At 36.3% G+C, this 27,797-nt stretch overlaps 1 protein-coding gene across 12 annotated transcripts in view; it reads left to right on the plus strand.

Annotated features, from left to right (window-relative positions):
* The window catches only part of LOC132095465 (PTB domain-containing engulfment adapter protein 1), a 177,913-nt gene that overhangs the window by 148,307 nt on the left and 1,809 nt on the right, over nucleotides 1–27,797 (plus strand). For 4 of the 12 annotated variants that reach the window (XM_059500488.1, XM_059500493.1, XM_059500484.1 and 1 more), the window contains 10 exons: nucleotides 16,214–16,293; nucleotides 22,970–23,031; nucleotides 24,825–24,896; nucleotides 25,355–25,453; nucleotides 25,772–25,909; nucleotides 26,074–26,190; nucleotides 26,277–26,363; nucleotides 26,548–26,772; nucleotides 27,197–27,329; nucleotides 27,480–27,574. In XM_059500488.1, coding sequence (XP_059356471.1) covers nucleotides 16,266–16,293; nucleotides 22,970–23,031; nucleotides 24,825–24,896; nucleotides 25,355–25,453; nucleotides 25,772–25,909; nucleotides 26,074–26,190; nucleotides 26,277–26,363; nucleotides 26,548–26,772; nucleotides 27,197–27,329; nucleotides 27,480–27,574 — 1,056 coding nt within the window. In that variant the 5' untranslated portion in view covers nucleotides 16,214–16,265. Of the gene's footprint in view, nucleotides 1–9,703; nucleotides 9,885–9,927; nucleotides 9,984–16,213; nucleotides 16,294–22,969; nucleotides 23,032–24,824; nucleotides 24,897–25,354; nucleotides 25,454–25,771; nucleotides 25,910–26,073; nucleotides 26,191–26,276; nucleotides 26,364–26,547; nucleotides 26,773–27,196; nucleotides 27,330–27,479; nucleotides 27,575–27,797 lie in introns of those variants that run through there. The other 8 variants (XM_059500496.1, XM_059500495.1, XM_059500486.1 and 5 more) reach the window with 7 other exon arrangements.

Consider the following 27,797-nt stretch of genomic DNA (forward strand, 5'->3'; position numbering starts at 1 on the left):
ATCACTGTCAAGTGTTTGTTTGTAAGCAGTAATTTTATCTATACAAATCAGAGATATGGGATGTGTTGTCAGTTCTGCTCTTTCTGACTGCTGTTACTGTTGTTTACTACTTTGTCATTTAGTTGGCACTTTTATCCATAGTGTCTTACAGTACATAGACCGCAGCCTTGGGTTAAGTGTCTTTCTCAAGGGCACAGTGGAGATAGTTTATTGATCATCCCTTTTGGGGTTTGAATCTGCAGCCTTTCAGTTACCAGCTTAGCATTGACTTCCATTGTATGTGCACAATGTATACATGCATAAAGCCTACAACAGAAGTTTATCAAGTATGTAATTATTTTCTACTGGGCATAGTCTATAATAAATCTAATTACCACTCTAATTAATCAAAATTTAATCAGACCAATTTCCTCAAGGAAATAAAGCTTTTCTAACTAAATTGGTTTTCAATTTGTGAGATATCACATGCTATTTGTGCAATTCATCACCTTAGAAAATCGGTTTTATAAAAGAGCCCCTAGCAGAAAATACATCAAAGGGCTTTTATAATGCAATATATTCCAGGTTTTTTCTTTGACAATAGGATTACTTTCATCTATGGATATAGTTATGAGTTTGTGTCAAGACTGTCTTTCGTAATATGGTCATTTTAATCTACCTATCACAAGACTGATATTAAGGGTTAGTGTTACTGCCACAGAAAATGGCAGTGATTGTTTTTCTCCATATATTTTGTTACACGCTGTACACACAAGGATAAAGGACCCATGGCAACAGTCTTGAAGGGTAGCACCTTTTTTCTGATTCTTATCACCAGCTCCCATTGAAAATAAACATCTAAGCTAAGAAAATGTATGCATGACTGGTGAGCATGCAAAATAGAAAAAAGAAATGTTATAGCTGTACACGCCTGTGTGATCAATTTACACCAGTTAATATATTGGGCCGCCAGTCCACTATATGTGAGAAATCGCTTTAGTTTAAACTTTATAAGCCTATGATTAATAATAGACCTATTTTCTAGTTGGATAATGTTCTGCTCACATCAAAAGGAATGGAGGGAGGACTGCAGACAGTGATTGATAGATGCATTTAAATGGCTTCTCAGTTTGAATGGCTCAATCACCAATAGTTTTTGAGAATATAGCCTGTTCTTGCTTAGTGTTTACTGTTAATTTTGCATGCTTTCTGTTTATAGAGGTGGGTGTAGTTTTGAAATCATTGCAAAATGAAGCTGAATGCTTCTTTCTTGTTTTCACTGAATGCCCTGCTGTTAACAAGCAGACTGACATACTGCTGAAGTCCATTTAGGCTCATCAGTAGAGACCTCATACTATATTATTTCCTTTTTTGTGCTATTCAAATATACTCTGGAACCAATATAGACCTCATATTGAGTTATTTCCTGTTTTGTACACTGTGGAATTTTTTTTTTCTAAGCCAGGTAATTTATGAATGCCACTTGCATCAAGGGTGCAGCAAAACAACCATTTGTATATAAATTCTAGATTAAAAATACAATTTCTGGAAAAAAATGCTGCCTTTTAGGGATACAACTTGTCTTGTAGATACTTTGCTTCAAAATGGATAAATCAACTAAAACTACTATATTTATTTATTTATTTTATTTATGTGGCCATTAATTCTAAATTCATTTTTGGTGTTCATTATGTAATGCAATGTATTTACTGAAAGAATTCCCTTTTTATCTTGGTTGTGGTAAAGTCATCTAGTTGAAATACTGAAATTTACGTAAGGTATAATCGATAACGTGAATTCCCTCTGTCTGTGTGCCTGTGGAATTTTCATCCAGAGGACTCCCTGTCTGCAGTTCAGTGTTGGAACCTGAATAATTCCATTCTGCTTCCTTGGAAATACTGCTCAACTTAACTTGACTCAGTTGACACATGAAATCAATTATTCTAACTGAGTCAGGCAGTAATGTAGCCCCTACCTCTGTTTCTATCCTCCCTGTTTCTCAGCACTCTAGACTTATTAGCTTTGGCCTAAAAAGAACAATAATGGAGTAGGGCCTCTTGGAATATTAAGGTTCAGGCTGATTTGTTTCCTTCTACAGTCAGAATCATCCATATTGTGCTCCTTAAGGTAGCCCAGTGGGGGATGATTGTTTGGCTTTGCTGACCTTGTTTTAATGAGCATTTGTAACTGGTTTAATAGATGGAAAGGCCGTGTCTGGTTCTTGGAAGCTTGTCTCCAACAGCTCCCAAAATACATTATGTTGCGGTTTCTGTGCTTGGTTTTGAGGCTCTTATCTGCCCATGGCAGAACATTGGCATTGAGGCTGAGCGGAAATGTGGCTTGGAGCACTTAGTAGGGTTAAAGGGCTTTACTTCATCCAGCATCCCTTTAGACTCAGAATGCTGTTCTAAGGACATGTTTTCCATTTAAAACCTTGTAAAATTATGGAGGATGCTGACAAACCCTTTGCCCATTTTTTTTAAACTCTTTTTCCAAGCATGGTGCATGTTTGGCAGGTCTTCACATCACTGGTTTTAAAAGAAGCATGTTGCTAGTCCATCATTCACTGAATCCATTAGTTTCCTTTCAGTGTTTGCAAGAAGCCTTGTCCATTGAAAAGGACTGGGGGACAATTTCCCTCTGTCCTAAATGTCATTCACATTTCCCTCCCCTCCTTAAGTATAGAAATTTTGATGTGCTGACATCAAGTAGTATTAAAAAGCTCTTGAACATTCTACTGGTGTGTTTGTGACGACCTCAAACTACTTCATGGGAAGCAAATGAAGACAAAATGTCTGTCATATCCTGTGGGCCTTTTTTTGCTGATGACAGCAGAAAGATCAATCTATCAGAAACAGTCCTCAGGGTGGCACCTGTGTCATAGTGAGGGCTTGTGCCTGATTAATACTCACAGCCTTCACTCCTTTCGGTTTTTGCACCTTTTTGTCTTATCTGAACAAGCTTTTTCATACATTTTTCATACAGGCCTTAGCAAAACATTTTTTTTGGTGCAAAACAGTGTCCATTTAAGAAGGACTTGTAAATGATTTACACAGAAACTCCTTTTCATTTTGCTGACAGTTTACTTACTCGTCTTTATCCCAGTGGCCTTGTATTTATACTGACCTGACCTAATCATCTTTTAAATAAATTACATGCACATATTTTATATTTAGAACTTTGGTTGACCTTAACAGTTATCTTCACAAATCAAAACAATGACAACTTCTGCTGTCTTTGTGAAGTAGAATAGCTTCACGAACACTCCACTATTTTTGAAAATAAACAAATTTTCCAACTCCCCTAGAGTTAAACAGTTGGATTTTACCGTTTTCGAATCCATTCAGCTGATCTCTGGTCTGGCGGTAGCACTTTTAGCTTAGCTTAGCATAGATCATTGAATCTGATTAGACCAGTGGCATCTCACTCAAAAATGACCAAAGAGTTTCCATTTTTCCTATTTAAAATTTGACTTTTCTGTAGTTACATTGTGTGCTAAGACCGAGGGAAAATGAGAAGTTGCGATTTTCTAGGCTGATATGGCTATGAACGATACTCTTATTCCGGCATAATAATCAAGGAACTTTCACAATGTAACTACAGAAGAGTTAAGTTTTAAATAGGAAAAATATCAAAACATTTTGGTCATTTTTGAGCGAGATGCTAATGTTATAATCCGATTCAATTATCTATGCTAAGCTGCAGCTAAAAGTCCTACCGCCAGACCCGGAGATCTGCTGAATGGATTAGAAAACTGTAAAACTCAACTGTTTAACTTTATAGAGTTGGAAAATGAGCCTATTTTCAAAAATAGTGGACTGTTCCTTTAAGGTCACATCTCAGCTAACTTCTGTTAATGGTTGTATCTGATGTTGACCATGCATAAAACTTTCTGCCCCCTGCCTGGAGGTTTTTCTGCATCTGAGGTGAATGTGTATGGTTTCACCAGATGTGGGGAGAATGTTGGGTTTCTGTGGGCAGGAAGTCAAAATGGCCTTTTCATATTCCTCTGGGTTCTCACTGCAGGTACACAGTGTTTTTTCCTTAATATTTGGGGTGATGCTAAATTTAAGACTAGGTTTGCTGTAATTGGCCAGTACAGTCTGTCTAGGGAAAATGTTTACCCAAAAAAAAAAAAAAATTTGTATTGGTGCAATTCCTGAGGAGAATGTTCCGAGTATTGAAATGTGTGGAAGCAAAAAAAGGGTTCTAACTTCTTCTATTCAAATGCATTCTAAATCTGAATGTTGACTACCTTCAAGTGTTTTAACAGAATCATCAGCAGCAGATCTAATTTCCTGTTTGCATAAAGCAATGTGGTGCTTTTCGTCTAGAGTACAGTGGCACTTGTTGCTGACTAAGTTCTACGGAGAGTTGTGAATCATTAATGGGAAAAATATATGGAAATTTTTTTCTCAGAAGGGGAGCAAGAAGCCTGCTTTGCTCTCAAGACCACAAAATCCCATCTCACGCTTTATTAGCTGATGAAATCTTTTGAGTTCTTTGTGGTAATGTATTTTTTGACTGCATCACACACAGCATCTTTACCTCCTATGGTTTCCAATCATGCTGCATTCTATCAAATAAATTATTTGTTGACTTACAGATGATTATGATCTTGCTTAGATGAGACCTGTCTAGGCCCAGAACTATTTGGCTTCACATTGCTTGGTGAAGGATTGAACATTTTCAGTTCGATCTGGTTGGATTTCTTTAGAATACTGTTTTATTGTCTTCGTCAAGCACTACAACTGTAATTTTTCTTTTCGGAACTGAAAAAGTGTAGAGTCCATCTTATTCGGTGTGTCTTATGACCACTTGGAACCAGATTCTTCTGATCCTCTTTGCCTGTGACTTTTCTTTTTCGGGTCCCTTTGGGATGAACACTGAGCTAGTTTGTAGTTGGCAGTGTTTGTCTGCACAACGGCCGCAAAATTTGTTTTTCTTTTACATGTGTCTCAAGTGGTGTTGTTTTAGAGCTACTTTGTTGCATTAATAAGTTATTTTTCATTACTTTGCTGAAGTGATGCAAAGTTTCACCATTTTTCTAGGTCTTGTCCGTGGTGGTTAGGACAGTAGCAGTAGAACTTGTTGTAGAATTGTTTGATTTTATGTTTTTTGGGTTGTTTCAGAGACATGGAATCTGAAGTTCATCATGTTCTGCATATTTGTCCCATAGGAAATGTGAGTCATTCTTCTCTTCTTCAAAATAACAAAAGTTTTGACCTATATCTGCCAACTCCACTGTCATTGACACTCAAGACTTCCAATTTTGACACTGATATCGTCTTTACCAGTGTCAGTTTCACCTATAAATATGCATAAAAGTAACATCGATTTAAGAAAGGCAATGGTCTATAATAAATCAGATGCCCACAGAGAAAATCAAAAATGGCATTTCATTTGTTGAAAGGTCCTTCTCATGTTTGCAGAGTAACTTCAGTTAGTTCCACTGCAAACTAACTCTAATTGGCAATTAGGTGTCCTCAGTGCAGTGTTTACAGATCTATATCCCTCTCATTAGTGTTAAATGTTTGAAAGTGAAATGCTGCATATTCCCATCTGTGGTCTAGACAGAGGTGTGTGTAAGGGATAAAGAGGGTTAGACATTGGTGGGTTTTTCAGTGCTCTAGGTTCACTTGATCATGATCCATTGGCTCTGTAGCCATGGGTACATTGGCTATGACAGAGTGAGCTGGCTGTAATTCAGTTTTTAAAGATATAGAGCAGGAGTCTCTGATTCTCTCACTGATGGAGCAGGTTATGTGACCTTGCAGGGCAGAGAGAGGTAACCATAGGTTGTGAGCGGCTACATTTTGAGGGCTGTCAGGCTGTATGTTGGATAGAGGAAACATTCAGTTTTTTTTCTGATGTAAAAAAAAAAATATATATATATATATAATTTTTTTTTTTTTAACTGAAATTTAGTATATAATTAACTGTGCAATATAAATGTGTATAAGAATTTTAAAGAGGTCTCAAATGCTTACTAAGTCTAAATTTTAGTGATTAAAAATACAGTAAAGTATTTTTTGTGAAATATGACTAAATATATGGTAAAAACAAATCTTTATATTTTTATAAATGTAATTTATTCCCATGGTTGCCAAGCTGAAGTCTTGTCAGAAATCATTGATTTGATGCCCAAGAAATAGTTCAAACAAAACCATGATTTTTCAGGATTATTTGAAATAAAATTCAAATTAACATTTATTCAAAAAAGATTTTTTTTGGGGAACATTTAAATGTCTTTAGTGTCAATTTTATGTATCATTGCTTCTGTTCAAAACTATATTCTATAAACTATAGGCTAATCAGTGTATCTAAGTACTGTATAATTTCTCAAGTATAATCAATTAAATATAGTACTTTAGTACTTTTTCTCTTCCTTCTATCTCCTGTCTGCATGTTGCATATAGAAACACAGGCGACTTTAAAAGTCTACATTAGTGTCAGCCATTTAAAGCAAACATATATACTGTATTGACTGTGTTCTATCTGAATTGAATGGATAAGGACTTCATTTCCAATAGCTATAGTCAAAATGGACAGCTAGGTCAGCTCAATTTTCTCAGCTCTCAGCTGCGACAATTTGTATGTGTATCATTGAGACCGAATCCTACATTTCCTGCTCAAGATCCACTGGTGGCTGTAAACACGTTCTGTCTTGAAGTGCAGCTGAGGCTTTTGCTAAAAGATCATCATGTGGTTACTCTAGAAAGCCATGGTTTGTTGGTTTAGGTGAGTGACTTGGGGATGTTGGGAAAAAATAGTCCAAATGACCCCTACAGTAATACTTCTGTGTAAACATAAACACTCTAGCTCATCTAGCACTGAGCATAGCTTTTGCACATAGCTTTTATGTCACTGCCAAAACTTTTGGCCATGACTTTATTCCTGAAGCAGGATACAAAAGTAACACATTTAAGTGCCAAATAAAAGTAAAAATTGGAACTGCAATTTAATAAACAGTTTTTTAATTGAATTGTAAGATCTCCATGCATGTACTTTTTTTTTTGAGAGATGCGGTTTCACAGAGAGAAAGAAGTGCTGCAAGAGAAAACAAAACACCTTCACTGTTTTTTTTAAAACCAAAAACAAATAGCAGGTAAGAAATATATATACAGTAAATGTTCTTTTTTTCTTTTTATTATTAGCTGTGGCAAAATGTTAACTTTTGGAACTTGCATTTGTGGGGTTGGGATTACTCACGTGCAGTTTGATATTCATCTATAGATATCCTCTAATTACAGTATGAAGCAAACGTTCAAACGTTTCTGTAGCAAAATGGCTCTGAACTTCTTAAATGATTTATTCATTGTTTCTTTGTCATTTTTAGTTTTCTCTTTATGTGAGGTAGCACTAGTCATTATAGAAACATATATCAAGGGACATCAAGTAGACTCTGGAATCAAGTAGGAGCTGTTCTGAATAAATTCTGGTGAACTAACTTAAACCTTAAATTTTTTAAAAGTGTAGACCATCTTTTCTTAGCTCATTTCACCTAAAATATTGTATAACAACAAGCGCTGATCTATTTATTGTAATTGTTTCTGCGTTGGTTGCTTCTGCTTCTTGAAGAGAGAAATGTCAACAGCTGAACTATTGAAAAATGCTCTGTTGCTCGACCTTTGTTTTGTGCTATTAGTTGATGGTATGGTTTGTCTTGAAGTGTTCTTCTAATTATAGCTCATCAAGACCTTTTTATCCCAATTAATGAAGAAAACCACTTGAATGTCACAAGTGGCTGATTTGAAATGCTTTAGGCAAATAGTGCTCAAATTATTTTGCCATTAAATATAAGCAGACAAGTGAGAACCAACTGAGCCAGAATTACCACTGGTGCCCCCTCAAAAACAAGTCAGTGAACTTGTCAGTGCCTTAAAATGCTCCCTACGTAGGCAGCTCACTAGGAATTTTGGAATCGTGGCGCTTTTTGAAAACTTTTTTTTTGTGCCATGATCAGATACAGATGCAAGTTCATTCTTGGCAAGAGAAGACTGGGGTAAAGCAAAAATAGAAATTCAAAGACTTTTACTTCACCTAACTTCCGACCTTAACAAGATTGTGCTCCTCTTTCTCCCAGCCAAGATCTCCTCACCCACTCTGTTTCTTTTCATCTTCTGCAAGTCACGGAGTCAATGTATCTACATACATAAACTCTCTCAGTCTCTGTTTCACATTTGAGTTAGCGTGTTTGGGCAAGCTATTTAAAAATGTATCGTTTTTGTATTTTATACTAAAATTACATTTTAGACCAAATGATACAGTTTACCAATGTAAACCATTTCAAACAAAGGCATAGCATTTCAGATGTCCAAGTAACACTAATGATTCAGTTTTTTTTTAAAGAATTGGTTGAGTGAATGATTCACTGACTCACTCATAAAGACAGCTAATTGTCACTGCCTACTGGTGAAATGGGTTGATAACAAAAACTGTTTGTCTGGAGTGCACAATGAATTTATTTTTTGTTTGTTTTGTTTTTTTGTGGCAATGGTAGCGTATATTAATAGTCGAGTAAGAGTTTGGAATTGATTCACCAAATTAACAGTGGACCATTTTGTATCAGATTTGTGTGTTTTTAGATTCATTATTCGTAGTTTCAGGTCACTTTGTTGATGTTGCTTATGTTTGTGTTTTTCCTTTGCCCATCTGAAAGTGACATCAGATTTCCTAAAGACATGCATTTAATAATCAACATTTCTTGCTAATGTCGACCAGGTGCTTGTAAGATTATGACTACTACTGCACTTCTTAAAACATATGGTCCAAACTAAAGAATAAGTACTTTTACCTCACGAAATGGAAAATGCCAAAGTCTTAAACGCATTACTTTCCCCTCCCCACATCTGTCCACACAAGGAGGAGGGGGCGAGATGATGGAAAGGAAAACAAATTTTAGGATAATAAAGGAAAAGATTCCTTACAAATATTCGCAGACCTGCTGATGCCAAGAGTAACACAGCCCCACCCCACTCTATTTCTTCTTTGAGATGAGAAGAGAGAATGGCTGTACTTTTCACCATCTATATGAGCTGTACATTTCCATGTCTGCTGTCTGTCTAGTGTCTTGGTCATCTGTAACCTTTGTGACATTGAATAAGGCATAGGTGTCAGATTTCAGTGAGACTGACACCGTTAGCTGCCAAAGTCCACTGTCTTGCACTCAAGTTGCTCTGTGGCTGAAGTATAAACCAGAATTTTTGTGGTTGATGTTTTTTTTTTTTTTTCTCTCTCTGCGGTGGAAACTTTTGTTTTTTATGCGTTCAGCAAGTTTTCAGTGAGTTAATTTTCTTACGTGAGTTACTAACACAGAAGCCTTGCTAACACTGATACTTCTTTTGGAAGTATTGTTTCAAGATGGAATCAGTTGTGTAGTCTTCTATTGAAAAGGTAAATAAATAAATAAAAAATGAAAAAATGAAAACAAAACAAATGTTGCCATGAACAGTGGTCAAATGTACAGTTTAGTGGTTATCATACAGATATTTGAATGTCCATCTTTGTGATTGGCCGGTCTGAGCCAAATTTTCCAGCGGAAATAAATCTAAATATTGTTCCCCTACACACTGCTTGTTTCTGACATTCTCTCTTCCTGTCTCCTTTTCTCTTGTACTTTCTGAGGTTCTCTCACACTCATGAGACACCTCGTTTTGCTTGCAAACCTACCGCCTCTCTTACTTTAGTACTTCACATAACCCCATCTGGCCCACAGCTGAAAACTATTAAGCTCTGCTGGAACTTCCTCCTTAGTATCCCAGCTTGTGTGAAAGCAAATAAGTCGCCCGGCTCTACATTTCACCCATCTTTTAGCTTTCGGCTCTCTCCACTGTTTTTTTTTCATTTGGTAGTCTTTGGCAAAAGACACTGGCTGGTGCTTCGGAAATCTCCTCTCATTATTGGTAAGAATGTTGGCCTTTTTTATGTGCGAGGTCTGACTGAAAGGACAGGAGTGTTTGGAGTATGGCTCCGAGCTCAGCGGAGAATAACAACTGATCCATGTAAGGAATGCCGAGGGTTGAATTAATAAACATTGTTTTAGAATGGTTGCTATTTGAACTTAGTGAATAGGGTTCTGTTGGAAACAAGGGACAGTTTTATTTCATTCTGTTTTTCTCAGTGTAGTTGTGGTGGTGAAGCATAGTTTTGTTGTAAATGCTGGCAGTGTTGACTCCGATATGGGTCATATCAGTGGAATGCTCATCAGCTTCGAACGGCCTTAACTTTTTTTTCTTCTCTTTTTACTGCAAGTGTTTACATTTTTCTTTTTGTATTAAGCTACTGCATGCTTTCTGAGCATTTGAAAAGGGTGTTTTTTTTTTACATAACAGAAATTCTATTGAGAACAATAGTCTGATCATTTGGTGTCCTTCTTACTTTCAGTTCATTGTTAAGGAATATTTTATAAAGCATTTCTGAAAATATACATTTTAGATAAAACTACAATCTTTTAAAAATCATTTAATAAAGTGTTTTGATAGTAGATTACAATATTCAAAGAAACACCACTTCCAATCATTTCAGTGTTTTTCTTTTTAAACCTGTTTTTTCTTCTTCAAGAAATGATCCTGATGTAGCTTCTGCATTCAGTGATTTTGAGAAATATTTCGTTTGTATTCTTAAATTGCATGCTATATGTGAAGTGCATGTTAAAGTATGCATAGAGTAAAACATGTTTTTAGTGTCCTCTGAAGCCATTTTTAAGTAGGGCTGCTCCGATCACGATCGGCTGATCGTTATGCGCATCTCGTCAGTAAAGCCGGTTCTCTAATCAGTGGTAAATTCCCTCAGGTGCGTGATTTCACATAGACCAGCTGTTACTGCACGGATCCATTGTTAACTGAGAAGATGCGCAAATCCACTTCATTTTCTGACGAGATGTGCATAACGATCGGCCGATCGGGATCTGAGCAGCCCTATTTTTAAGGTTGCAAGTGTGAAAGTGCTGATATTATTATTCTCAGAATTTTTATCACACTTTGTTTTTCTTCCCCAAAATGGAATGTGCAGAACAAACTATGGTAGAAATGTGACATTTGCCCTGAATGTCTAAATATCTGCCAGATCTCAGAAGTTGTGAGTTGGAGTATTGGTGCTATTATAAATAAATAAAAAAATGTATATTTCATGAAACATTATGGAGACAGACACGTTTTATTTTCAGGGATTTATCTTCTCATGTTTTAGATGTCTCTTATACCCACATTTGTTTCTGAATGTATAAGTTTCCAGCATATTGCATTTTTTGAAAACAATTTGCAAATAAAGTTGTTCATCTGGTCTGCATTTGACAGACTTCAGAACTCTGTAGTCCAGACTGGGCCTGAGCCAAAATGGCCTGTTTCACTTAAAGTGCCTTAATTCTTGAATGGAATGTGTAGGTAAATTGACAGTAGCTATTGTTTTGGAATATGAACAATTGGATCCCAATAACTGCTATTTGCAACTATATTTTTATTTAAATCCAGCAAAAAGGACCCAGGCAGTCTCAGATCTCAAATCTGAGAGACCGTATATTCTCCACCCAAAAGTAATAAATTGCTTTTGGGTTTTCTCAGACATGCCTCAGCTGGAGTTCACTTTGAAGATACTAAATATCATCAGCAGAACTTTGCAGCTCAGCATAATGGAAGGTCTCTGGGTCTCCCCTGTGGGACAGAGTGACCAGCCAGGAAGTGATAAATGGAGAACAAACACAGCTGCTGTCAGTCAGGCAGGTGGACAGTACAGCCAGGTGTTTGCCCAGTTGTGGCTGGGCAGCAGATAATATTGCTTAGAGGAATAACTGGAAAGAGTGGGCATTGTACCCAGAGAGGTTTTCTTCACTCTCTGTGGAATGTTGTACTGAAATGGCCATGGCGGTTTTCCTATGAAGCTGTGGAGCAAATGTGTTAATAGGTTAGGAAACCTGTGCAATGTTGACCGTAAATATGACTCTGTTTATATATGTCAGCCCTTTTTCGCAAGTTTTCTGAACTGTGACAGAACTCCTAATGATTCATGAATTTATTTTTTATTTTTATTTTTAAATCCTTTTTTATATTTCATTATGTATAATAAATACAAATATTAATAATAAAACATATACATATTTAATGAATTAATCTATCAATCATCTTTTCTAAATAAACTTTCTTAATTTGTAAATCAATTGTCTATTGTATTATATATTAGAAAATATAAAAAAGCATGTATGCATATAAATATTGATGTGTATGTATATTCATATTTTCTGACTAAAATTTGATTGCTTTTCAAAGGGTTCTTGCAATAATTCAGAAGTGTTATGGCCCATCTGTCATAGACAAAACAATTCTTAAGACAAAAACATGCTATTGCGGATGCCTTGGCTAAAACCAGTAAGCAGCTTGCATATTGTCATCATCATGTACATTGTACAAAGTGGCATGAATGATATGTTTAGCTTTAAAGAAAACATAAATGTCATGAAACCTTCAAACAATCTTCTTTGCCAAGATGTCATCCCAAAAAACTATAATTTACTGCTTCCCTCCTGTGAAGCGCCACACCCTTCATCTGAAAACACACTGTAAAAATCATAGGCATCACTGCTTGCATTGCTTGTTTTGCAAGACGTTGCGTGAAAGGACTTGTTCAAAGTATTAATTGTAGAGCTGAAACAACAAATCGATTTAATCGATTAAAATCGATTATTAAAATAGTTGTCAACTAATTTAGTCATCGATTCGTTGCTAAATAACTTATTTGCCGTAAGCGGCTCATTTCGTGCATGTTTTAAATCTGCGGTGACCAAAGTGTGGCAGTAATGAGCCACCGGAGGTTTTACTCAGCCAGTACAACAGGAGAAGTAGCGAATAGCCAATAGCTGTCCTCGTTTTATGTCACGTGCTTCCCGAAACAGCGTCTCTGCAGCATTCAGCGGGATGTGGGAGTACTTTACTTTGAGCCTTCAAAAAAGAAGATTAACCTGTAAACTCTGCACTACTGAACTGTTTAAGGGGCCGTTCACATATCGCGTCTTTTGCGCGCTCATGTTCGTTATTTCCAATGTAGGCGAGCAGTATGCGCGTTCATAATGGAAGCGACGCGGTTGCGACGCGCCCGTTTTTCCAGGTGCGTCCGCACCGCATCGAGTTAAAAACGTTTCAACTTTTCAGAATGCGGCAAGCGCACCGCGGGTCATGTGACAAGAACTAACCAATCAGCTTCATCCTTTCCCGTAACAACGTTTAAAGCTCAGCCAAGATGAAGGAACAGCTGATCATAGCTGTATATGGATTTCCATTTTGAAATTAATTTAGTAGCAGAGCTACTGCAAGCGATTTTTAGAGCTGCAAATCCATTTATCCTTTGCTGAAATTTCCGCGTCTTCAAGGAGAGAGCACGTCATGGTTGCTTAGCAAAGGCAGACGCCTCAGGGGCGCTTCTGCACAAGCGCTTTGGAAAGGTGGAGAAAGCGGTGCGCCTAGCGTTTTCCACGCATTTTTAGGCGCGATTTGTGAACGGCCCCTAAGACTTTCATTTGTGCAGATTCTCCAGTACAATGTTGTTTACAAATGTTTAGTCGTAAAAGCTGATAACATTGCTTTTTAACAGTTAACATTTAAAGCTTTACAAACATGTTCTGTGATCAGTTTGTCATTTACCAGTTCATAATTCGGTCGTGCAGCCTAATTATGACTGAATGAGAGAGGTAAATGTTTAAAGATATTTGAAATGCACTTTTTTTCTAAGTATTCACTGCTCTTTTTCACACAGCAGGTTTTTTGTGTGTGTCTGCACAACCTTCTGATGGATTTTACTTTAAATTGTGAGTTCCATTCAGGTTTCATGCCATTGGCACTTTATTCGAAGGATTGTTTACAGTGTTCTGATTGCAGAAGAGTTCGACAAAGGATTACTAACACAATAAAACAACTCCAGGTATATTTTTGATGAGGATATGACAGTGCAAAATGGTTAAAATCTCTTAAAAATCTATGCTGAATGATAAAGACCCTTTATTAATAATTTACTTGGGGGGGGGGGGGGGTGCAAAAAACTAAAATATAAGTACATAAACCGATTAATCAATTAATCGTAAAAATAATCGGCAGATTAATCGATTATCAAAATAATCGTTAGTTGCAGCCCTAATTAATTGTTATATTGACATAGCATTTAATACAACAGGGTCTAAATGAAGCTCAGCATTTCCTCTTGGAATAGCACGTAATCTGTTTTTCAACCTTTCATTGCTAACTTGACCATGATATTTAAAGGGTACATAACATACACAGTTTCACCTAATCTCATGTTAATCTTGAGTACCTATAGAGTAGTACTGCATCCTTCATATATCCAAAAAGTCTTTAGTTTTATCATATTTATAAAAGAAAAATACAGCTTTCCGATTCTTTCTGTAAAAAGCCGAGCTCCTGGAGGCGTGCTGTGAGCAGAGCTATAATACTGATGTTTCGTGTTGTTTCCATAAACATACAGTATATTCACTTATGTGCTGATTTCCAACAAAATACACAAATCTGATGCAATTGTACTTACACGAATGGGGTCTTTTATCACAGGGATGGCTCCATGTTTTAATAGCAAACGATGTGCAAATCCAGCATCGACTTGGGCCTTGTTTATAAAACATTCGTCACTCAAATGACCAGAACACACAAATGCACTTGATACACTCTGTGGCTGCCGCGGAAAAACAAACTGCATCCACTGTTCGTGTAAAGCTGAGTTCTTGGAGAAGCTGAACACGGTAAACTTTCCCTCGCATCCAAAAATGCACTTATTTGGTGGCATTCTCAAACAAATCCTATGCAGCGTTGCCAACGATTTTGAAGCGCGTTGATGTGCGCGGTCTCGCTCTTCTTTGGTCAATGTGTGTGTACGGGCGCGCTTTTCCGGGAGAAATGCTCATATAAGGACTTCCGTTCTTCCGTTCCGTTCTACAATTTTGCAGTATAGCAAAAAAGAAGGGAGTGCAACTTATACAGTATTCACCTTGACTGTTTAACAACAATCTTGCAGAACAACTTTGCTCAGTTATTCATTACAAGAATAAAAAATTTGTCATGTACAGCATTAACACTCCAGTGTTCCCATGGTCTCATTGCATTTTACCATGAACTTGATTAAGTCTACATAATAAATTCAGAGAAAACATGCAATTATAAATCCGCCCACTTGCCCAGTAAAGTTGTTCTGTATCTTGTTCATGTTAACAAGACTGATAATTCACAAACAGGCAGCAGTAGTGATTAACTTATATTGAAGTCACTGTGAAATGCACATATTTGTCTGAAGAGCCTCTATGAAAAGCTTTTGTCTTCCCTGCATCAGGGAAATCAGTAATGTGTGCATAGACCCCTTGGGGAGTTCTTGCGATCTGACAGTACTATTGTAACATGTCTACCCATTGGGCGGAACATTTGATTATTTTGTTTCATAGCCTCTAAGTCATTGGCTAAGCTTATCTCCTGATGTTTGACTATGGCTGAGAGGGAGAAGCTTAGGAACTATCATGCAGCGAAACAAAAATTCTATAGGACATCTTTCTCTTTTTATTTCCTTTTTTTCTCTATAGTGTCAAGCTTAAAGACACAATGAAATGAGTGCGGTTTTCTGTCTTATCACATTGTTTTTCACATTAAAACATGGTGTTTTGAATACTATTTACAGCTCTGTCTCTTATTTGTGCAATAGCCGGTATGCTTCATTTTCATGATGGCATTGAAGGAAGGGAGCTTTTCACTTTTTCCACTTTTTCCAAGTTTATTTTAATGTTTAGGAATGCATGATATAGATGACCACAATGACATGGACTAAAAGCCACATAAGCCCAGTTTTATTTTCATTAAATCTGAAACAATTTCAGTTGTGTTTAGCATGTTATAAAAGTATTGCGGCACTTTTAATTTATCTGTCACTGTCTGAGTTTTAGAAAACACACCACATTAACCATGCATGAATGCCATAATTTACACATATAATGTTAAATGTTTTGACTATTAACTTCTTCCTGTTGTAGTACTTTTGGTTTATCCCCCCAACACCCAACATAAAAAAAAAATGTGCAGAGATATTTGCTTTTAAAAGGGGTTATTTCTTGTGAACCCAGTAACATTTTGTGCAATAACTCACCATAGGAGACTTAACCTTAGAGGCAAATTCACAGGATTTTGTTTTTGAAACATGTAGTCCTATTTCTCGGACTCCGTGAAGTAAATCTCCATATGTGCTCTCATCCCGCCAGGTAGAGGTGGCACATTCCAGGAAATCGCAGCTGAGAAGGAGCGTTTTCAAGCATGAACCGGGCATTTAACAGAAAAAAAGGTATGTTTCTACCAGTTTTTGTCTTGCTTTCCTATCTTTTCTCTGTCTATCAATTCACCTCAGAACCTAGAGGGCTGTCAAACTATTTGAATGTCATGTAAGCATATGAATAGCATGGTATTGTTTAATTAATAGCCATTCTTTTTTGCATACATCATTTTCTGAAAACAATAAAAAATTATAGCCATTCAAAGACTTTTTTTGTGTGTATGAAAACATATAACAGACAAAATGTGTCTTTAAAAGTCAAATATTATGTATTGTTGATTGTATTTTCATATCATTGAAAATAAAAATGTAAAGTGCTACTATAAGCTTGAATTGCTCTGATGGTTAGAAATGTCTTACTGCAGAATTGAGTTTAGATCAGAGATTAGTTACTTTATATACTTTATTTTACATTATTTTGTACGTTGCATTTTTATTGCATTATTTTTGCTATATTCACATTTAATTACCATGTTGAAATTGACAGTCCTAACAGAAACCCTTATAAAACACTATCCCTTTTCGTACTCCTATCTGTCTGCCTGTATCTGTGTCGATCTCTAGCTCTTTTGTTCCTCACCTAGTCTCTCCTTCCTTTCTGTCATTTCTCAGTGGCTTGGAGCAGACAACCTGTCTGCCTCCAGAGGTCTGTTTTTTTCCTCTATGTATTTACAATCACCTGTCCCACCCTTCTTTCCAAAATGAATTAATGGATCTTTGATGTGATAAACTCTACTGGCCAATCTTAGATCCCAGATGGCAGGGAATGCATTGGTAATATTTCTGTGTTAGGAGCTCCTGTTGGCCTGTCTGGCTTGCTTTGAAGATATAGATTATAATCGCAAGTAGTGACCAGAGCTGAATCCCTCAGGATGGCAAATGATGTGATGATGTTTAGAATGACGTTCTCTGGTAAATGTAACACATATGTTTATTGTATGAATGAGAGATTATAATATATGTATGCCAAATACCATTTTTCAAATACAAGTACTCTGTGCCATTTACCTTTAACTGTATTTTTATAAGTACATTATGATTCGAGGGTAGCTTGTCTAATGTTTTCATGAACTGTCAACTTTAATATCAAAAGCATAAAGTACCAGGACACAATAGCTGATAACCAAGGCCATTGAATTTCAATTTGTTATTTCAATATGCAAACAAACCAGTTCATCTTTGTATTGCATCATTGCATATGGCAGCATCTCTGGTGTACTGCATTGCAAATTCACTTACAATTTGCTCATTTACCCAGAAAAAGTTGTAATCTGATTTCATAAAGAGGTTAGGCATAACAACTATTTTGGCACTGAAAAGAGCAAAGCTCTTGCAGCCACAAAACATTTCCCTCCACTGCCTTGCACGGATGTTCCCGCTGTCACAATTGCCTCCTCTTTGGTGCACAGGACAGTGCTGCTGGACCGTGGAGAACACCAATAGCCCATCTGACTGAAGGACAGCTTTAAATTCTCCAACTAACACAAAAAGGTCTATCCAAGCCACTTATGAACAATAGTGACATTTACCAGAGAGAGACCGTAATAATATTATGGCCATGCATTCATTAGCAGCAGTGTCGGTCAGGGATGATTTGACGTTACAGAAGATTCACTGAGAGGTTTCTGTCTAATGAAGTCTGACTAATGCGGTCTTGCGTTGAAATTAAATGGGTGATTCGTCATTGGTGAGTAAGGTAGCATAAATATGTTCTCTTTTTGTTTTATATATGGACATAAATTATTCTTTTTCAGAGTTAATAGGTGATCATTTATCTCAGAAGACTCTGCCTATTAAATTCAATTACGAAGTATGAACAGAAAGTTTATCAAGATGTAATAGGCCTTATCTGTATAGTTTTAAGACTGGATGGATGGATGGTTTGATGGATGGTCATCTATAGGACAAAAACCACAATGCATCTAGGCTGTTATATAAACTGTAAGTTTATAAAATAATATATGTTTGCTATGTCAATCTGTCAAAATAATTTTATGATTCTTAAGGATTAACTGCTGAAATATAGAGGAATTAAATATAAAGTGACAAGTTAAATTACTGTTCACATACTCAACAGGTATAGACTGTTAGTTTCTAAATTAAATGGTTGGTAATCCACAAAGCCAAAGGCAGAAACACTGTTTGCGTGATGACAAAGAAATAATTGGACCCAGATTCTTTCCAGACTTATGCATCCAATTACCAGACACAGAACAGCCTCAACAACACACAAGATTTCTCAGTCGTGAAACTTTAGATCATGATATAACACTAATGTGATTTGTGCATTTTTTTTTTTTCATGCTTTTAAGCTCAGAAATGATTGCGTTTGTTGAGTGCGGCTGGTTAATGACAATCTAGTATTCCCAGTATCCCATAAATAACCTTAGATAAATTATGCACGGTTCTACTACCTAATTACTTGCATTACAGTAGTTATTGTGCCATCTTTTTCTTTTTCTGCATTCTTCCCCTTACGAAATGCTTTAAAAGATTTCTGAATATGTCATCATCGCTTTGCTAAAACCTCCAGGCTTTCATAGTGCATAGTGGGAGATGACAGAAATACCCTGCGATTATAGATAAAACATAATCTTTCTTTAATGAAAAATTGCCCATGTGCTTACAGGAACTTGTGGCCCAGACCATGTATTAAAATGCATATTCAACACTTAATCTGTTTCAGTTGAAATACAATACAAAGGCTTAGTGCCCAGGGCATTTCTTTAGTATTTGCTGGAGTGGCATATAGAAACATTACTATTGTATTAGATCAGTGTTTCTCAGACGTGTCCTGGACTACCCCCAGCCCTGCACATTGTGTATGTCCCTCTCATCTATCACACCTGATTCAACTCATCAGCTCATTAGTGGGGACTGCAAGACCTGAAGTGGGTGTGTCAGATATAGGGAGACATACAAAATGTGCAGTGCAAATGTGCAGGGGTACTTAATGGAGAGGTTTGAGAACCACTGTATTAGATCATTCCTGTCTTTCTTCTGCTATAATGTCGTCTTATTGCCATTCAGGGCTCCATGAATCAAAGCAGTGAACTGTAAAATTAGATGCGGAGACTACCAAGGCAGTTACACTGCTCTAAAGCCCTTGCAGAGAAATCTTGCTAAGAATATGCTAAGATGTTCTTATTTGACAAGACTTGATATTCAGTCAATGATCATTAGATATTAGTTTGGGAAACATCAATATCTTGCCACTTTTCCAATTATACAATTCATTAAATTAAATGTGAAATACTAATAGCCAGACAAATAGGTATTCTACATGGCCAAATATGCAGAGAAATGCTTTGAAGTCACCACAGACACAAAAGTGACCCATTTCAATGCTTTATGATTTGACCTTTTGACAGATTTTCACCCATTCTCCATTTAAATTGGTTTCTTTTTTGAATTATAATAAGCAATGCATTTCTCTAGACACTTTGTCATCAGCTTCGGCATCACAGTGATGTCTGTGAAAGACCTACCGTTCTTACACACCAATGTACAGAAAAACACTGACATTTTGAGTTGTTCGCTTTTCATTTGACCTATGAATCACACCCAATCTATGAGGAATCTCAGCGGGCAAACAAAACTAATCCGATTTAAACACTAATTGTTCTGAAAGCCCAAAACTTGTTGCTAACTTCTAAAATGACTGTTTATCCAAGAGTCATCCTTATTTCACCCTCTGGGCTTCTTCGTAAATGGGTTACACTTAGCTTCCTCCGGGTCAAAAAAGACCGAAGCCTTAAAAATGTAACTTTTTTTTCCCCAGGAAAACCAATCAAATATATTTTTGTTCAATAATATTTTTTGTATATTATTTAGAATTTTTAAAGATTTTTATGATACTTTGCATTAATTATATATTTTTTATGAGCAATTTTTTCCATTAGAATTAATATATATATTTTTATTTTATTTTAATTTTAATTTTTTTTCAATAAATGCACCATTGCACATCAAAATAGAGTGCAGGCCTAAAATAAAAAAAAATTCAAGTGAGAAGAGCGCCATCCAGTGGCTTTAAAATATAATAAATGTGTGTAATGTCCTGTAACCGCCTATAGGCTGCCATAGCTTTTTTTTATTTTTTTTTTTTATTCCCATTTGGAAAGAAAAAAAATCGAATTACTAAGCAACCACTGAATGGAACAACACAATCTATATATCATTTTAAAGCTTAGGATCTCAGCTTTTTAATGCATCTAATCACATTTATTAACTCTTAACGAGTGCTGAGTAATCCCTCTAAAACCGAGTGTACCGCCAGCAGGCGCCACCTAGCTGCGAAAATATTCATTACCATATTTTTCAAAAATATTGCCTTGATTAACACAAAGTTGATGTCATTTGAAAGCTTAGGGTATGACCTTTACAGTGAATGTATCCACTTTGAAAAAATCTTAAGTATTGCTGAGTTATTTGGTGATAAATACAATTTCTTTTTTTTTCATAATCTATAAAATAATGTACTGCAATGTGTCAAAAACATCATACAGCTCATGAAACATTCACAGATCATTGAAAATGGCACTTCATTTTTTACAGCATATTATTACAATTACAATGAGCCTAAAATTAACATAATCTATTGCTTTTATGACTAGATATTCTTCATGGAGAAACAATTGCCCATGAGGGGGCGTCAAAGACTGTACAAAAAGGCTATCTCTGTTCCAAATGCTGTAACTTTTGATTCCTTTATCCAAATTATTATTATTTTTTATCCAGATGCAGCTAACATGTAGGGGGACTTCACTAAAAAAGAATTTTCCTCCTACCTTATTTCCTTCCTGAGTTATTCCATGACAAATAAGAAAGATATGCAAAATCATAATACAAATTATATATATATTTTGTCTTTTATCCGCAATTTCTCTGCAGGACAATGTCTAAATGTAATCTAATTTATATTTTTGAAAAATTTAAAAAGAGTTCTTTCAAACGATACCTACCTTTTGACTCTCCTTGCTATAGTTTTGGAGTTATTATGATTATATAGTAAAATATAGCAAAATTTGCTGTTTCAGTCTTACCAGTTAATTTCTCTGTGTGTGTGTGTGTTTGTGTGTGTGGGTGTGTGTGTGTGGGGGGGAGGGTGTCTTATTTGCACTCTTGATGTTTTAGAGTGTCACCCCTTCATTGCTGTACACTTTTTTTCTGCACAGTGGCTGATCTGTAGTTTGTACCACCAAAGTTTCTCTGAGTTTTCGGATTTTCTTGTATTTCCCATTCATTTCCTATGTGGGTCATTTTTGACCCGTAGGAAGCTAAGTGTGCAATTTTTTTTTACGACCCTTTAACATATCAGAATCATCTCCTTGATTTTTTTGTGTGTTCACATAGGTAATACAACAAAAGTCACCAAGTTTCATCCCCCTCCGATGAAGCAAAAAAATTTAAAAATTTAAAACGTACATGGTTTCGGTCTTTTTTGACCCGAAGAAGCCCAGAGGGTTCAGACCAATTTTTTTTCTTCTGAATATTGACATTTAATTGCTAATTAAAATCGATCATTGCTTTCTTGAAATACCAGGAGAGGTTCTGAGTCCTCAGGGATCTTTTGTTTCGATCTGCCTGAGTTATACTTAGCTAAATGGGAGATTAATTGGTCATTGTTTCCCTGTAAATGGCTGTATGGCAATTGTCCAGAATACCATTGCATAACATCCTCTCAATTGTAGTACATTAAAGCAAAGTTTAAAGAAAGAATTGATGGGTAGGTGGGGGATTAAGAGTGTTAAGAGTTACATATGGTGGAATTGTGCATTGTCAAATGCCTGACACCCCCCATATGTAATATATAAGGAATAGGAAGTGATTTTGGACATGCAATGATGTGGCTAACCCTGTTAATGAACTCAGGGTGTTGTTGCTGAGCAGATCGGCAGGCGAGCTGAATATTGTGACTCCTGCGGCTTGTTTGTCACCGTTAGGTCTTGCAGTTTTCTCTAAGCTGTCACACAAGCACAGGCACGGCAGTGTCTCCTGTCCATTACATCTCAACCCCTGTTTGCACTCCTTTGAGGCCAATCTCAGTAATTCACCTTCTGACATGCCAGTTTGAGCTATGCAGCTTTAGCTGAAATGGCATTTGGTTTTTCATCTTTGATAATCTTTGAAAAATACTTTATTTAACGCAATTCAAATATTTCTAATCTTATGGTTTGTTGTTTAAACACATTTACATAAGTTGCGCTGCTACGAGATTTGAACAGCAGTTGATTAGTGGATATTCATTTCTAATAATTGGTTTGTTGTTTATGCACAATTGAACTGGAGTTTTTGCTTTGCTTTGGTTTGAACAGCAGCTGATTTAAAGACCTACTTATTTATAAACTGATTGTCTAAAACATTAAAGATATCATTAAAAGGAATAGTTCACCCAAAAATGAATTTGATGTTTATCGGCTCACCAGGTTGTATCCACGATGTAGGAGACTTTCTTTCTTCAGTAGAACACAAACAAAGATTTTTAACTCAAACCGTTGCAGTCTGTCAGTCATATAATGGAAGTGGAAGGAAATCAAGGCTTTGAGAGTTTAAAAAAAAACATACGCAAGTAGATAAACATTGAATTTTCATTTTTGGGTCAACTACAGTATCCCTTTAAGATATTGCATACTTCATAAGTTCATAAAGAATATTATTAGGTTAAAAGTGTTCTGTCTCTTTCTAGATAAATCATGGATGCACACTCCAGAAGCACTGGCCAAGCAATTTATAGCATACAATGCCAAGGTATGTTTTTTTTTTTTTTTTTTACCATTTTTCATAAGGTTTACTGTTTTGCCAATATTTTGAATTTGTGTGTGTGTGTGTGACATTATAGGTCAACATAATTTACTTATATTTATTTAATGAACTAGCCTAATGGAGTACAATAAACTATTGTAGTATGAGAATAAATAGCTTGACTTTATTGAAAATAACAGTGTATCTTGCAGGGGAAAAAAACAAGAATGTGTATAAAGAAGTAAAATTGGGCCAGTTTTGATTTCATGCTGATTTTAATGCTTGTTGGAAAAAAATACATCAACTGTACTTCTAAAAAAAATACAACAACAAATATCCAGAGGTCTAAACAGACACAGCTTAAATGGATGGATCAATGCAAATGCTATATCAAGTTTCACAGTCTTCTTTCACACAGTCTTTTCATAAAACAATGAATTTGTTTGTGTCTCTTTTGCTATTCATCAAACATCTTGTGGGCAAGAACATCTCGCATACACTGTCAGTGCTGTTTTACGCTCTGTTTCACCAGAGACTCGTCTTCTGTTCAGGGCTGAGAAGCTGTCTGCTGCCGAGCAGTGCTTCTAAGATGTCTTACTGAATTCTTCACAAAAACAAAACAGTTTGGATTCTCAGAGCTGCCGAAGTTTCAGCTGTGTTGTCTGTCTTTGCAGATGAGAAGAGAATAGACAAAGAGAGTGAATTAAAGAGGGAAAAAATTGTATTCTGCCAGTGTAGCAGGTGATAGATGAGTGAAGACTGGATGTCTTTGGCAAAAAAACACATTCGAACAGACCAGCAGGGAACAGTCGTCAGGAACAAGAGACTCTCCACCCAGTGTAATGTAGTGTATCTATCACTCCTGCCTCACTCTCTGTCCTACAGTGCTCACTTGCCCTTGAGTGTGGATGGCATCCATCATAACTACAGTACGTGCTGCAGACACGTTTATAGAGTCTTATTTGTTTAACTCCAGTTTAGAAGATAATGCGGTTCTTATCCCCCAGAAGAGTTTCTCTGATAAAAAAATATATATATATATAATAATGATAATAGTATGATGTAAGCTGTCTGTATAATGATTAAGTCTAATCATGAATCCATTTCATTCAATGCATTCTTGGAATGAGGCAGACCAGCAGTGAGTTCGAAAAATTTATGTTTTGTAAGGTAGAAGGACCTTTTTTAGATTGTTTATAGCCTCATCAGAGAGAAACATGAATATAAGAAATTTATATTTGACAAGTGAAAATGGGTCAGACAAAAAAATCACACAAGTATAGTCTGGAAATCTTTGTGGTTGCTTTCAAATTATTGTTTATTTATTCATTTCAGTAGAGTAGCTGTTAGACTAGAGAAATAATGGCTAGGTGTTTTAAGAACGGTTGTTAAATCAGCCAGAACAGCGTCTAGACAGATGCTTGACCACAAGGACTGGGTAAAGGTTAATAGCTCCATCTGTTGGATGCTAAATGTAGTGTTCATGCTCCTTATGGTTTTCTTTTCAGGAAAAGAAACAAACTAGCATAACATAACCAACTAGCTTTTAATGCGTTTCAGATTAAATGTGGGGAATGTTCTTAGCAATCAGCAAAGCCTTTTAATAAAATTAACATTATAGTTGAGTCTACAGTAGCTGACAGTGTTTAAACATGAAACGGAAGCTGAGATGTGGCTTGCTTTGTGGTCAGTTTAAATAAATGTCCTTAAGTACTTTGTTAGCATTAATTGACAGACGTTTAATTATTCAAAAGATTTCAATTGTTCCATAACATATGATTTTCATGTTTCTCGCACAGTTTCTGGGGCAAACAGAAGTTGATCAGCCCAAAGGTACAGAGGTGGTGAGAGATGCCGTCAGAAAGCTCAAGGTAAGTTACTGTAGTTTTACATTGGCTGCACACATCTGGAAACAGGAAGTGGTATTTCTCTTCAGAGGATGTAATATCTGAACCCTCCAGCTGTTTCAGACCTTCAGTGATGGATCACAGTTTAATGATGCATAGATAATTTAATTTGATCAACCCTCCACTCTTAGTATTACATTATCACTTATAAGGGGTTTTGATAAAATAGGACATGCTACATCATATGAAGAAGGTCATATTCCAATAATAATAATAATAATAAAAACAATAATAAATTGTTATTATTGTTTTTGTTATTATCATGTGAATGTATTGCATGAATCCTGCTTTATCAACTCAAGATAAAACAACACAATATGTGTGTAAATTAAAAAAAAAATTTAAAAGCGGATCTTCAACATATCTAATCTCTTTTAACCTGATTGTGGTCTTTCACTCTTTCTTTCATTCTCTCTCTAAAGTTTCAGAAACACATTAAGAAGTCAGAGGGACAGAAGATCCCAAAAGTGGAATTACAGATCTCCATCTACGGCGTGAAAATATTAGATCCTAAATCAAAAGTATGTGCATATAGCCTAACAAACAGGTTTATGAAACCAACCGTCTCTCACATGAGCCATGTTGTTTTAAGTGAAAGCCAGTTGAGGCACTATAATGGCTCAATAAAAAGTATTTGGACAGTTTCTGGTTGTTGAACCTGTTCATCGTTAATGATTTATTACACCTGTGTGAGCCATTTGCCAAAAATGACCAAAGGATATTTTGTTATTTAGTCTAAGTGTGTCCGAGTACTTTTTGGTGCTACTGTATGACCATATATATCTAAAGGCTAAAATATTTTGTCTATACTGTCTCTTATCTTATTTTCTTCTTCACAGGAAGTACAGCACAACTGTCAGTTGCACCGGATATCCTTCTGTGCAGATGATAAGACAGACAAAAGGATATTCACATTCATTTGTAAAGATTCAGAATCCAACAAACATCTCTGCTATGTGTTTGACAGTGAAAAATGTGTAAGACAACAGATAATATGTCATATTAGTTTTTTTAAAGAAATTATTTATAACGCTTAGAACTTAAACGTAAATTAAATGTGGTTCAGAAGAAAAATGGCCAAACAAAACACTGCTGATGATGTTACTAGGAAGATGGTTTTTCATGTATCTGTCGTTTCCAGGCAGAAGAGATAACTTTGACCATCGGCCAAGCATTTGACTTGGCTTACAAGAAGTTTTTGGAGTCCGGGGGAAAAGACGTAGAGACGAGGAAACAGATAGGTGGCTTACAGAAAAGAGTGAGCATCATGTACAGTTAGAAACCACAATGCAATGTCTCAAATAAGAAAATCTGTTTATGACAAATCGATATCTGTCTTTATAGATTCAAGATCTTGAAGCTGAGAATTCTGAGTTGAAGAAGCAGTTGCAAGTCTTGGAGGAACAGCTGATGATTGCTCAAGTTCCCCCTGTAAGCACTGCGTGGACTTCCTGTCAGTGGATTGCACATAATTGCCATTCACCATTCTCTTAAAGCTGCATACAAAACAGACCTCAGCTATGCCTAAAAACCTGTACTAAACCGATGAGTTTTCCTTTTTTGAGAAAAAAAACTGCAGTAAAACTAGTGCTGACTAGATCTGATCTTTCCGCAGCTTCTTCACATTAACTCTTCTAATGAGGACTATATGCTTCAGAGACCCTCATCTCTCTTCTGGTGTCACAACGTGGCCTCGTTCTCTTGCCTCGAAATCTCTTCTGTTACACTAACGCCAATGAGCTCACCTGACTCTAACCTTTCTGCTGGTCTTCTGACTCCTCCACGTGCTAAACCGGCTTTGTTAAAGCCTCCCAGTGGAGCCAGTGTTCCTCACCCTCCTGTTAAGCACCTTTCTGTTTACTCTTTCTATCTTTGTGGTCTTGGTTGCTGGTTTGTTGATTTGTTAAGTTTTACTCTCAGATTTTAAAGGCTGGTTCACACGGGCCAACAAACGCCTCAACTAGATTCCAGCAACTGGATCAATTTATTGGATCGGTGTGTTTACACAGGTGGTATTTGTTTGGGGGAGGTGCGAACCAGCTTATGTTTTTATTTTTTTTGACTAAGATCTATATTATCTCTGTATTTTGGAATATTTACAAATTAAATTGAAAAATGTTGGTCTTTTTATCATTTGGAAATTGGATCATGAAAAGAGTGAGAAAGTGACAGGGATTCTTCACACATATATATATATATATATATATATATATATATATATATATATATTGCTTATGTGCTTCACACATTGTTCACATTTGCAGGGAAACAGCATGTCCTCGAAGACGCCCACTGACATATTTGACATGGTTCCATTTTCTCCAATGACCCCATTGGTTCCATTACCAGCAAGCAATGGCTCGGCCCCTCCACCCCCTGCAAGGCCTACAGAGATTAGTAAGTTGTCTTTTTCCCCATTTTCTTTACCAAAAGAAATGTTGACTAATTTGGCCAAAAGATCAAGTTTCATAGGTTCATATATTATGGATGTCAGCTTCAGTGGCCTGTAAAATGAAGGGGAAAAAATATAGTCACTTTCTTCTTCAGGGAGAGACCTGTTTGGTGCAGAACCATTTGACCCTTTTACCTGCGGGGCAGCTGACTTTCCTCCCGACATCCAGTCCAAGCTAGATGAGATGCAGGTGACTGCATGTGTGTGAATTATTAGCAAATGGACTGTGTAAATGAGCAGCTAATGGAGCTGATGGTGGGCACTGCTGCAGCTGTGAAGACTCCCTCAGTGCAGAAGGGAATAATATGATGATTATATTGGGTTTTATCTTTATTTCGTATTTGTCTTGGGAGTGCTATTCTGTTTGCAGATGGAAAACTTTCAAGAGAAGTTTGCTTTTTAAGTATGCTTTG

Source organism: Carassius carassius, chromosome 19 (genome assembly GCF_963082965.1).
Source record: "Carassius carassius chromosome 19, fCarCar2.1, whole genome shotgun sequence".
Classification (NCBI taxonomy): Eukaryota; Metazoa; Chordata; class Actinopteri; order Cypriniformes; family Cyprinidae; genus Carassius; species Carassius carassius.